The following is a 12,999-nucleotide window of genomic DNA, read 5'->3' as shown; positions in this document are numbered from 1 at the left end:
TCCCAAACCATTACGGGGAAAACAAATAAATAAATCCCTTTTAAATCTAACAAACAGTGTCAGGGAGTTAAATAAAGATCTGAAAGGATCCTGTTGCAGAGCAATTTGTCTTTTCCCTTTTTCTTTAAAAAAAAAAAAAGACCAAGAAACCACAGCAAATGGCAGAAATGGCGGTAATGATAGAAATCTGCAACAGCAAACAAAGATTTGTAACCTCGCAGACTCATTCAAGTCCAGCAAGATCCATTTTGGGTTTTGCCTCTAATTGTAATTTCCTCCCATTTAAACTCCACAGACCACAAACAGGCTGCGTAGGTAGGTCGGCTTGGCGATGGCCTGCATGTGAACGTCGGCGAGCGGGTGAGGGAGAAAAATGTGCAAGGAAGGCGAAAAGTAGTACGTTGACAACACTGCGGGTGCCTCAGCTTGCGCCCAGCTGTGCCGATTTAACCTCCACAGGTGGGAGGACACGCCTCCTTTGGAGCGAATTACACGCTAAATGTGGAAGATGATTGCCGGTTACCAAAGCGGCTCGCCACCACGTTTTCCGACCCCAGAGCTCGGTGGCCTTGTATCTGGCACGCTGACAGTTCCGATGTACACAGAGACGCCTCTGAGTCCCGAAAAAAAGGGGGGAAGAGGGGAAGGGAGCGGTGGAGGGGAAGGGTCGTAGGGGAACGGACGTGAAAGAGGGCTCGGGGCCAAGGAGCGGACGAGTCGAGATTTATGATCAGGCATGAGTGCATCCTGTTTACATTTTCTTTTCAACTAGGCGAGGGACGGACACAGAGGAAGAGCAGAAGAGGAATGGGAGAAAATGAATGCAAAAAAAAAAAAAAGGTCACTTTTCCGCGCCGCGCCGAGCCGAGCCGAGGTCAATACGTTCCCCAGCCCCGGCTCCCTGGTGTGCGGAGGCCTTCCCCTCTCAAAACCATCCACCCACCCAGCCAGCCTCCCTCCCCGTCCCCCCCGAGGCCCGCGCATCCCATCAGTCCACCTGGCCGCCGCCGCGTCTCCTCGTCTGCGTTAGCGCTTCAGACTGCACAAAAACATCTGGTCCGGGTGGAAGGGACACGAGCGAGGCAGGACAGGATGTGGAAGGAAGCCGGGGCGAGCGGGGAGACGAGGGGGAGCGCCAGCCGCAACACCACGTGCACGAGGAGGAGAAGAAGGGAAGAAAAAGAAAAAACTCCAGAGTGTCAGCTGCCTGCCCTGCAAAGGGGTGGAGGGCCTCGGCCCGAGAGGATGATGGAACTCCGGAGAGAACTTGAGAAAGCACTTTTGTTCCGATGGTGTCCAGGACGAGAGCAGATGCTTTGAGCAGCCGAGCGCCCCACCATCCCCTCATTCTCATCCGTGGCGGCTCAACTTGCACGCGCTGGTAGAACTTTCATCGTGTTTTATCAGGCAGGTTGGAGCAACTCAAACGGCGCGTCCCGTGTGGCATTTGGAGCTTTATCTAAAGTCATTATTTCAATCTTGTCGACAAGCTGGCGCGCTGCAAGGAACATTTCCTAAATCCTTTAGTTTTATCTTACATATCCATCTGGTTAACAAAAGAAAAGAAAAAAGCCCAGATAAAGAGTTTGGAAAAGGGAGGCTAAACTAGCTCGGGTGAACTGTTTTTCTCATTCAAGCAGACCGATCTGATTGATTCCTTCCATTTCAACCGACTTGAGGGTTCCTATCAGTGCAACGGGGCAACGTGAGCCACATATGACTGGCCCACGGCTGCAAGTCTTCGGAAGTCTTGCCAAAAGCAGTTTGGAGCAAAGCAAACACAACAACATGTCCACCAAGAAAAGAAAGTTGTTCGGAAGAGCTTGGGAGAGTCGCTCCGAAATTCAACCTCCTTGTGCAGAAAGGAATATGACGGCTCGTGGAATCCACTGATATCGTAAAGCCAGCGAAAATGCCATCTGCTGGAGGTTTTCAAGATGGAGAGGCCAAATTTCCCCAATTCGATCCAGCCGCCAGGTTAGCATTTGATACCAATTCTGGGAAGATCTAACTGAGCATATTGGTGCTTCCAGGACAGTTTGCTGAAACGGGAAGGTTCACATAAACAACTTTATGAAATTAAAGATTTCGAAATTTCCTTAACGAGAAAATCGACTGCAACATAGTTTTTCCACGTGCAAAAGATTTTCCGTGCCAGTCCAGTGAACACCACAGCGGCATGTGAACCCTGCTGACTGGAAAAACACAGCTGTCACACATTTAATGATATCTGAAAGTGTCTCCACTGAATCTGCCGGCAGGAATGTTTAAAAGTCTTGCAGAGCAGAGCGCTTCGATTAGAGGGGAAATAGAGTTCAGACGCTGCTCGGCTCCGTCCTCCAGCCTGGATGCGCAGAGGGCAGCAGAAACCCGAGTCAACGACTTGACTTTAGCGTTTTGCTTTAGGGATTCTCTCCTTCCTGCCTGCTCTTGGCCGACTCTTGGAGCACATTTGGTTGAGTTATGAAAACATCCGATGGGAAGGGAGGAGGAAGAGGAGCGGGGGGGGGGGCAACACAACAAAATTTAATCTAAACCTCATGTGGACTCTTTTCTTCCTTCTCTTGCGCTCCTTCCTTCTTTCCAGAGTGATTTCGAATTCACAAGCGACCCAGGGGGAATTGGGAGAAAAGGACTCGGGGTGGTGGTGGTGATGGTGGTGGTGGGAGTACTTTAAATGTACAAGAATGCACATTTGCAAAACATCACACCAGGGTCCAGAGCAAGTTCGGAGGAGACGGAAATACTGCAAATGAAAGCTGGCCTGGGAGAGGGGAGGAGGAGGAGGCCGCTTATTTGTGGGTTTTTTAACCGGGATGGTTTTAATTATGTGGGACCAAAACAAACCTTCCACACTAATCAAGGCCTTCTCCTCCGGGGTCACCAACCGCTGACCCTCGCACCAAACTGGCTTTGGCGGAAGAATCTATCTAAGAATCTATCTAATCTAAGAATATTTCCAATATGTGATGACACCACAAGTGTCTCTGCGAGAAGACGGCAAACCTCAGCGCACTGGCAGCTTTTAATGAGGCCAGCGTCGGGTTTCGACAAACATCTGAGAGATCCATAAATCATAATCAGCGGCCAAGATTCAGAGGGAGCCAGAGGGGCGGGGCTCTGTGATGACTGAGTGTTTGGGCTCGGCGGTGCTGTCGTAGCGTTTTATTAAGAACAGCAATTAGGGAGCATCCACCAAATACTTTTCGCTGAAAGTTCAGACACTGAGGCCACAACAGAGAAGTTGTGTGAGCATTTATGTCCGTGCAAATGATTCACATTTGAATTTCCACAAAGAATGTCAATGAATCGCTAAAAACTTTCACACTGCGACCAAAAACATCATCTATTAATGATGGTTGTTAAGATTTATCTATTTATTTATCAATGTATTTATGTTTGTGGGCTGCTTTTGAGATCATTTTGACAGAGATTACCAGCAATCTGCACCAATCTGCTCACGGGCATTTCAAATCTTATATAAAATGATTGGTTCAACCTTGCGACTCGCTGGATGTTGGAGGTAATTTGATGAGTCGCCTCTCTGCTCAAAAAGCAAAGTGGGGACATGTTGTGCTGTGTCCCGTCCAAACTTGAGCGAATCTGCTTTACCTCAAAGCAGGAATGAATGGAAACTGGAGAGTGAACTGCAGGCCGTTTAATCAAATTTTCTTTTCAGTACAACGTTGGATTTATAGTTTTAATATTCTGTACGTGTTGCCTCAATATGTAAAAATGCTTGACGCGAGCTGGAAAAATCCGGAGGAATCTGACCTCACAGATGCGACCAAATATTTCCCGCATTAGGGAGACGCGCAGCTGCGGCGTGGCTCCATATTTAGGTCCGGGCCTTGTTCCCTCCTCACGCCACAGAGAAAACACAAACTTGAACGATGCAGGTTTGAAAACGCACTCAAAACTACGGGGACTTAAGTGTCCCTTCGTGACGCCACAGCCCAGAGCGTGCGGGGGTGAAGATCCAACAAAAGCCTTCAAAGATTTAAATCCTCGCTGTCAGAGCCGGCGGATTAACTCCCGCCCGACCCGGGAAGGTGTGTCAAAGAGTCCAAACTCGGTGTCGTCACACTGGGACGGCGGAGCCGCGTCTCTCTGGCGTCCTCGTACTCAAAAAAAAAAAAGAAAGAAAAAAAAAAGCAAAATACTTTGCGCATTACACCATTAGAAAAACCGCGGGGAACGTTTTCATTACTCTTCCGGGGCTTCCGGAACAGCCCTTGCACCTGTATTTACAATACCCAACATCTGTTCCCAGCGCTAAAACACCGCAATAATATGTCCTCCTAAACTGCACACACACACACACACACACACACACACACACACACACACAAACACAGAGATGACAAAGACAAATACACGTGCTCGCACACACTCCAAACATGCAGAGAACGTGTGCAGACACACACATACAGCGAATGCTACCCAAGAGGCGCACACACGCGCACACACATGCACATGCACACACACACACACGCACGCACGCACGCACGCACACAGCTGTCAGCGGGTAAAGATAAGTGCCGGGGTTAAGGAGTACAAGCAGCACATTTCCGGATTTTATAAACAGAGGCCTCAAATAAACTTCACATGCTGATCCGACTGATATTTATGTGACCTGTCCTGAAAATTCCTGGAGTGTCTTTAAAAGGACACACAAGTTGGGAATAAGGCTTTATAAGGCAACGCTGTCGGTTGTAAACACCGGCCGGCATTTGGGAGCGTTCGGGGCCTTTTTCGCTCCTCAGCTTGTTCTCAACAGTGAATCCGACCCCCTCCCCAACCCCTCTGTTCCCAACCAACCAGCCCTGTCCACGGGAGTTCACGAATTTTCAGCTTTGACGGGATTGAGGCGCTTCTGCTTAAGTCGCAGAATCCCGAAACTGAGCGTTCGAGGCTCGGTCCCGGTCTCTGGCGGCAGAGCGAGAGGGCGAGCGGACGTAGACGTAGGTACCACCAGCCGGCGACGAGCACCGAGCACTGTGTTTATTATTCCACATAATCTATTTTACTGGGCCTTTTTGTTGCAGTGGGCTTCCCCTGTTTGGAGACGCTTGTAAACAGTGTGTCCGGATGTGGCACAATCCAAATACACACACACACACACACACACGTACACATACACACAAAAATAAGCTTTGTTCTGTTTAGACTGTGGAAGTGAGTCATGTGCGAGCACCAGGCTCAGTTGAACAGCAGCAGGACGACAGAGAGACGCCCCGAGTCTGCGAGGCTCCACCAGAACACACGGACACATTGCGAAGAGCGGCTTGACTGAGAAGCCAAGCTTTTCCAAAATAAAGACCGACTTTATTTTGGAAAAGGTTTTGTTTTTCCAAAATAAAGTTGGTCATTTTCTGATAAGACAGATTGAAATCCGTTTGAACACCTGAATTGTTCTGTTGATCTGAGCTGTGATCAGTGAATAGAAGCTTAATGTTGTTTTTGTTGTTGTCAAAAAAACAACAAAATAGATTTTCAGCAGCTTCGCCATGGCCCTTTCTTATTTAGTCTTTACACAATGGGCTTTTGCTCTGAAAAAAACGCACTTGTCTGCCATTTACTGTTTTTCAGGCCCTGGCATGAATAACGACGCATGACGCATCTCCACTTCCTCCAATTGTCCTAAAAGTAGGCAAAAAAATAACCCGGATAGCAGCTCTGCCATCATCGGCGTTTGTGTCTTTTGACGGATTCTGTGCGGATGTGATTGTGTTTTGGCTTATTTCTGGCCTCAAACTAAAAATGACTACAATTAAACATGTTAGAAAAACACCTAAACATAGATGAAGGCAGGGGAAAAAATACCTGAAATGAGAGCAACTAACTGGGGGGGGGGAAATATTGAATATTTACGTCGGTATTTTTGAACTGGGCGATAGGCGGCAGGATGTAGAACCGACACACTGACCACACGGGGGCGACAAAAGATATTTTGTTTTCTTGTTTTGTTTCGTAGGGCTTCACAATATATATATTTTTTTTGTTTCTATTTTCATTGGATACTTTGGGCTGTTGCTCGATGAAAACGTCGTCCACGGCCCGTGGACAAATACGCATCGGGTCAGCACGTTTTCTGACTGCTTTATCACGCATCAAACCGTCTGCTCACCTCTGAGCGGCTGACGGGAAGCAGACTTCCAGCTGTGAGTCTCGGCCGCTCCGCAGCTCGCAGCTAATAAAACACCGGGGCTCGTACGACGGCTCGGCTCCAGTCCGCCCGGTAACAGCGTGTGCGCTGACACACGTCTGAACCTGAAGCCCGCGCAGTCGGGAAGACGTGACGAGGACGTACATCAGGTACGTGCGGCGGAGGTCGTGCATATTTCCCCGCTGGAAATCATCCTGACGCCGGCGTAAATCTGTCGGGCGGCGACCCGAGGCCACGTCTGCGCCGCACACGAGGCCCCCTGATGGCTGAGCTCAGGGGTGCAGCGACGGTGGGAGATTTGCTGTGCTTTGACTGCGGCGAGTTTTTTTCATGTTTTTGTTGTTGTTGTTGTTGTTTTTTTTTAATCTGACGGGCCGATGATTCAGCCGGAAGTTAAAGTCACAGGCGCAAACACAAACAGGGTGACATGCCAACAGGGGCTTGAAAGAAAAAGAAATTCATCTGTGGTGGTAAAATATCCATCTAGTGACCCTGAGTGGATCTCAGCTCATCTACACACCCGGCTTGGCTCTTTGCCCCTCAGGCAATAAAGCTTAAGGCCACCAGAGGGCCTCGTTTTGGGTCATGACAGTTCACCTCTGTAACAACAAGCACAACTGCACTGATTTGAAAAACAGAAAGCTGCACCCGTTGATAAGTGAATTTCACTTGTATGGGGCATCGGATAATATCCTTTCCAATTTCACTCAACATTCAGGGACTGAAGAGAATTTCTGATTAAATTTAAATGTTTCTGATTAAATTCTGATTAAATCATTGTTTGTTTTAGACTTTTTTTTAGACTTCACTGTGTATTTATTTGACTTAGGGCTCTTCGGAGGGTGGACCGGGTGGAGTTAGTCCAGGAAATGATAACAATTTCATTTATTTACTTTAATATTCTTTGTTTCTAGAACGGTTTCAGATTTGTAATTCATAAAGTGAATTTTGGACATTATGGGCCTTTAATTTCTGCCAGTTTACCTCAACTAAAATACGAGCGGCAGAAACGTCTTTATAAAACATAACCAGACCATCAAAACCGTAAATTGTGAGATTATGTGGAGCAGATGTTTCCTGGCTGCGGATGAGGAGGTGGACGGTGGGGGATGGATGTCTGGGGGGCTCTGCAGTGCCCAAGGATGATGGAAAATATTGTAAAAATAAACACGGTTCTTATTTGAAGAGGGAAAACGAGTGGCCCCAGAAATATGAATGGCTAAATAACATTCAACCAATCAGGTGAGCCAACGCCTGAGCTGAGACCAGGTTGCAGAACCCTGTCCAAGAGCATAGTAGCACTAGGATGGAGATGCACCATGAAAAGAAGCTGCAAATCTGACCACACAACACTCACTGCAGCATCTCCCGAGTCAACCTGTCTAATGAGCAGGTGTTGCCAATCAGGCGCTAATCAACCACCACCCCCCCAGAAAAAGTCAACTCAAACTCAATGCCAACAGGTGAAAACTGTGAGGGGAATTTCATTTGGACCTTCTCGGATGCCCTGGCCATCCTATAATCATAACCATCCATTTGAGGCGGATATGTGGAGTCTGTGACTCCAAAGTTGCACCAAACTCATCTAATCAAACAAACACAACTTTCCAGCATTTTACTGAAGTGAATTTATTTAAGTCTGCTGGAGATTTACAGGGTAATGTTAATTTTTTTTGTGTGGTTTTCTTTTTTCGCTATATAATTTCTACCTCGACATCTGTACATCTTCTGGTGGAAAAAAAAAAAAAAAAAAAGTTAGGATCATTCAGTCAGTGGGCAGCAACCTCTGACTCTGCAGCAGACATGAGCAGTTTATAGCTGCCCTTGTATGTTTCCCATTAGTGTTCTGGAACTACATGTAAAAAGTAAAGTGCCTGCAGCAAATTGGTATTTTTGAAACGGAGCCTTTCATTAAGGGATCGCAGCAACGGACCTGCAATACCCCTCGGCCAGTCGAGATGAAATGAAAAGCCCCGGATTTTTCATCGTTTGCGTTCTCATTAGAGGCTTTCGGGGGAGGATTTGATGTGCGCCGCCGACGAGACCAGACTTCTCCGAGAGGATCCGGCCGGAGCGGCGCTCCGCTCTGGCATTACGTTACATCTGACACGCCGGCCGATCCCTGATGAAGTGCAATTAAGTGCTGATTATAAAACACATCTGCCATCAAGAAGTTGTTTCTGAGGGCCGGTGTTTGACTGGCCTGGACAAACAAACACTTCCCCGATGACATCAACGTTTCCATCCATTCTCACACACACACACACACACACACACACACACACACACACACACACACACACACACACACACACACACGCGCACGCGCGCAGAGAACACATAATAAACGGCCACTTGGCTGCGCCGTCCTTCCCTCTGCCTTTTTTCAAAGATGAGGAATTAAAGTGTCTGGTCTGTCGGAGACGTTGGTCTTGTCATAAAAGACAGGATGTGGAGCCTCCACCACCAAGGTCCTGCAGCGTGTGTGTGTGTGTGTGTGTGTGTGTGTGTGTGTGTGTGCGTGTGCGCACATCTGAAGTCATACACCCATGCGTGAGAGCTTCTCCACAGCTGTGCAAGGTGGGGATTTTTTTGTTTCTTTTTTTTTTTTTTTCTTTTCATGCATGACCCCGCAGTCGTCCCGAAATATTGCGCAAGCTGATTTTTATTTTTCAGGAAGCGGCGCGTCGGAGAGCGAACGTTCCCCCGGCTAGCTCATTGTTACCTGAGCAGCAGAAGGAAACAACTGCAGTTCCTCCTCGACGTGTTTTTCTTGCCTCTTTAGGCTTTTGTTCCCTTTCGGCGAGAGCAAAGAAAGGAAAAAACAGATATCAGGTTGTGCGCAGAAATGTGTGTATGCGGTGTTTGTGCAGATCGAAGCGACTGGTGTTGCTATGGGGCCTCGATGAAGTTTTGCCCCCGTCGCCCATAAATCCATCAGAGACATCTCTCTTTTTCAATCTCTTTTTTTTTTTTCACACGGCCAAGATTGCTTGAGTCAAGTTTGCTAGAAAGCGTACAACAGCAGCTGGGTGAGATGGAACGCAACTACGAGATCTTGCTCATCCACCTTGCCAACCTCTGGTAAAGGGCACTTTCACCCGACCTTAAAAACATCTTTAAAAAAAATCCCATAACAGCTGCAAGTCATCCAACCAATTAAAACAAAAAAGCTTCAGCTAAAACAAGTCATGGATCAGAGCAGCTGCACGTCATCAGCTGCGTCTCCATGACAGTTTTTTCGCAAAATTAAAGAGATATTTCAAAAACTTTGACAAAGTGCCATTGCGATGTGCCGGAGTTTCCATTGAATGGTGCGAAGCGCATAAGCCGTTTTTCTTTTTTTTTTTTACGAGAATTACTTTTGTGTTGAGGTTCGTTTTCTGTCAAGAATGGTTGTTATGTTTTTCTCTTTGATTACTTGTGAACAATATTCCGTCTCCTCCACCGTCCAAACATAACGTGCCATTTTGGCGCGCTACGTGGCAGTGGATAAGATTGCTTTTATAGACACGATAGCAGAAACTGCTAACTTGCGCTAGCCTAGCACCGGCGAACTCGGCTAAACCAGATAAAACTGGATAGAATTTGCTGAAAATGTCCCCACTGATAAACAGCACACAGGGGTCCTGTGTCCAAAATTCTGAACAAAGCCCTGCAAGCTCGGCATTAAAAAAAAAATGAAGCGTTTAAACCGATAGCCGATGGCTACGCTAACACGCGCTTCAACTAAAGTCCACGTGCAAGTCAGCTGCTTGCAGGCCTTTTTTTTGTGACCTACTACCTCAGTCGGTGTTGAACTCTGCTTCAACGCTGAGTGGGCGGCGGAGAGATGCACTAAACAGATTCACAACTTGTCGGCTTTGCGTCAGGCGCAGCCGCGGCCGACTCTGTTTGACGACTGGTTTAGGTTTGGAGATTTCGGGGATGAGGAAGTCGTCGGGGGGGTGAGGGGGGGGGGGGGGGGGGGTTGCTTTTTCTTTTTCTTTTTTTTCACAAAAACACTGCCAGTCACGGCTGGTCTTCTGCAGGCAGTAAATCAGACTCCTCCGCTGGCGAGCTTCCGCACGGCAGCCTCAGCCTCAGCCTCCCTCCTCCGGCTGGAAATGCAATACGCCACGTACCCCGGGCGCCCCGGACCACCCAGGAAGGCACGCAGGGTCACACACAGACAAGCCAGCGTGCGCGCACGCATACATTTATGCCGGCTTTGGTGCACACTCTGCACACACACGCACGCGCGCACGCACGCACACACACACACACACACACACACACACACACGCTGTATACAAGCCAAGAGTCCTCAGGATGTGAGGTGGATGGGTTTGTGGCATCAGGCGTGGGGGGCTGCAGGAATTTCACAACAAGCGGCGGTTTCGGCGGTTTCTCTCGCCGGGATCTGAACACCACACACAAACTCCCAACTTCCTCTTTGGCGAGTATCAAAGGGACGCCGGGGCCCTCTGCGTTGGTGCATGTCAGGCGGCGCGAGGGAAAACATCGCAGACAGTTGTTTAAAACTTAATTTGGGGAAGGAGCGAGTCACAAAGCGCTGGGGTTTGGGCTGAGTGTTACGAACAGAGCCGGGGCTCAAATTAACTTAGGGCTGAAAAACAAAGTGTCGCTCTCGACTCGGAGGCCGAGCCCGTGCGGGCAGAGCCGACGCCGGGGCATTTCTGGGCCGGCTGCCACCTACCATGTCTTTGTTTGGGTTTCCTAAAGCCGGCGGAGAAGTGCGAAGACAATCCAGACTGAGTGCATCTGAATGGAGGCGTTTCATTCGGTCTGTCATGTTTTCAGCGATGCAGTTAAGCCTCGTTAAGGCCACTTCCACAACACCCATAATATTTATGTATCACTTATGAGCTGCCACCATCTGACTGATTTGCCCGGCTGAAGAAAAACATGTTGCGCGTCGATCCTCGTGGACGCACGCAGCCCGTTGGCTGCTGGGCTGCCTTAAAGAAAAAATGACGGTGCAAGACGGCAGCTAACTAGGAGCAAGACCCTTCACTCGATGTGTATTCTTATATGCATGAAAACCCTTCAGTGGGTAGCAACGAGTAGCTCCTCCACCATCCAAACACAACGAGCCACTTTCACTTGAAGTGAACTGGTCACGTGACCCCGCACGCCAGGTTTCGCTGACGTGTAAATGCGATCCACCTCTGTTATGGACACGTCTGAAAAACCGCCTCGTGAGAGCGGCTAAAGCTTCTAGCGAGGTTTGAGAGGTTTGTCGAAGTGTTTTATTGTGATATTTAAGTTTTGCGCAATTCTAAGGGGGGAGTGAAAACGCAGCTGCATTCACCACATTGGACGAGCAGAAGTCGAGTTGTTTTCCCTCTACTGCTTCCAAGCCGTGCAGAATCAAGGATCAACACGTTGACGTTGCCTTCGCGCGACCCAACATTATTCGGCGTTCCAATTTCCTCGGTCGGAGTTCCACTCAAAGCAGTTCCCAGGACAATAGAAATAGCAGATGACAATTTCGCTTTTGTGCACAAGTTATATTCCGCACACCCCTAAAATGTTTTTGTTTTGTTGCTTTCGCTTTGTTTTTGTTTTTTCTTGCAGTCTGCATCCAATATTCAAATGTTGTTTACTTCCAATGTCCATCCTCAAACGATTTCCTTTCATGGGCTGTGGGTTCCAAAAAACTGAAACCGTAAATTCAGCAAAGTTTTCAGCGAGAAGCAGCCAGATTTGTTGCCCGTAACCTGTTTTTTTGTGGGTGTCTGCTGGCTTCCATCTGCTTTTTAAAAAAGTGGCCCATATCTGATCTGTGCATTTACACCTGCTTCAGCTTTGCTTACAATTAAAACAGCCCACATGTGCCGACACGAGTTGGCGCGCAGCCCAGGAGAGGAAATAAGCCGGAGCTGGACAACAAAAGTAAACAACATTTTGCGCCCAGCTGCAGGACTACAGCGGGACGCCGCTGAGAACAAAATCACGACTTTCAGTTCCCCGGGGGCATTTTTTAAGGGGTACAGAGGACGTTATTTGTGTGGAGTTGTTGTTCTCTACTTTGCTGACAAAGCCAAGCATGAGCTACGGTTGATGGATCCAGTGGAACTGTAATGTTCTGGTTAAGTCAAATAGGTCGGATCGGGTTTAATAGCACGAGTGAGACCTTCCTGCACTGTGTGGGCCCTGCGGTTGCTTTTTGAAAGAGACGCATTTTGCTTGATTTGAAGAGGAACCGGCTGCCGCTTGCAGTTCTTTCACGACCACTTGCCTGCTTCCTTGCACACGGCGGCCAGATCGGCTCCGACGTATCCGTGAGCGCCGTCGGCAACCCGCGTCAGCTCGTCGGCGGTGGCGCTGCACGGCACAGAACTCAGCTGCTTCTGCAAGATGTCGGCGCGCTCAGCGGCACCAGGAACCCCCACCTGCAAGCAACAAGAAGTGATCGGGGGGGGGTTAAAATAAGTCAAATTAGAATCTCGAGCAGGCTGAAGCAAGCTTGAAAAACCTTGAACCTTAAAAAAAATACAAAAAAATGTAAAATGCAACCCTTTGTGATGTCATAAAGGGCACTGCCAGGGTTACTGACAGCATCTCCACGCCCCACGTGTTGGCTCCATCTACTCAGACTGTCTTTCTTTTGTCCCTTTCCAAACATGTGAAAGGTTCACCAGAGCATTGTTTTTAGCTGGTGGCTGTCAACAGAGGGCTAAATGCACCGTGTCCTTTTTAGGCTGACTGACTTATCGTGCGCGGCTGCACCGCTGGAGCCGACAACGATCTGAAAATGTGCATACAACGGGATAATATTCTCTCTTTAATATTCTCCCCGGAGGAGTTAGTGAGTCGGGCCGGGC

The 12,999-nt window shown here is 48.4% G+C and overlaps 1 protein-coding gene across 1 annotated transcript in view; it reads right to left on the bottom strand.

Moving 5' to 3' along the window:
* Nucleotides 1–12,999, bottom strand: part of afg2a (AAA ATPase AFG2A) — a 100,368-nt gene that overhangs the window by 82,038 nt on the left and 5,331 nt on the right. Inside the window, exon 10 of the mRNA XM_076048210.1 lies at nucleotides 12,414–12,567. Coding sequence (XP_075904325.1) covers nucleotides 12,414–12,567 — 154 coding nt within the window. The remainder of the gene's footprint in view (nucleotides 1–12,413; nucleotides 12,568–12,999) is intronic.

Source organism: Nelusetta ayraudi, unplaced genomic scaffold (genome assembly GCF_046127955.1).
Source record: "Nelusetta ayraudi isolate G7.1 ecotype Tasmania unplaced genomic scaffold, CSIRO-AGI_Nayr_v1 ptg000097l, whole genome shotgun sequence".
In the NCBI taxonomy this organism is placed as follows: Eukaryota; Metazoa; Chordata; class Actinopteri; order Tetraodontiformes; family Monacanthidae; genus Nelusetta; species Nelusetta ayraudi.
This window is presented reverse-complemented; position numbering and strand designations above follow the sequence as displayed.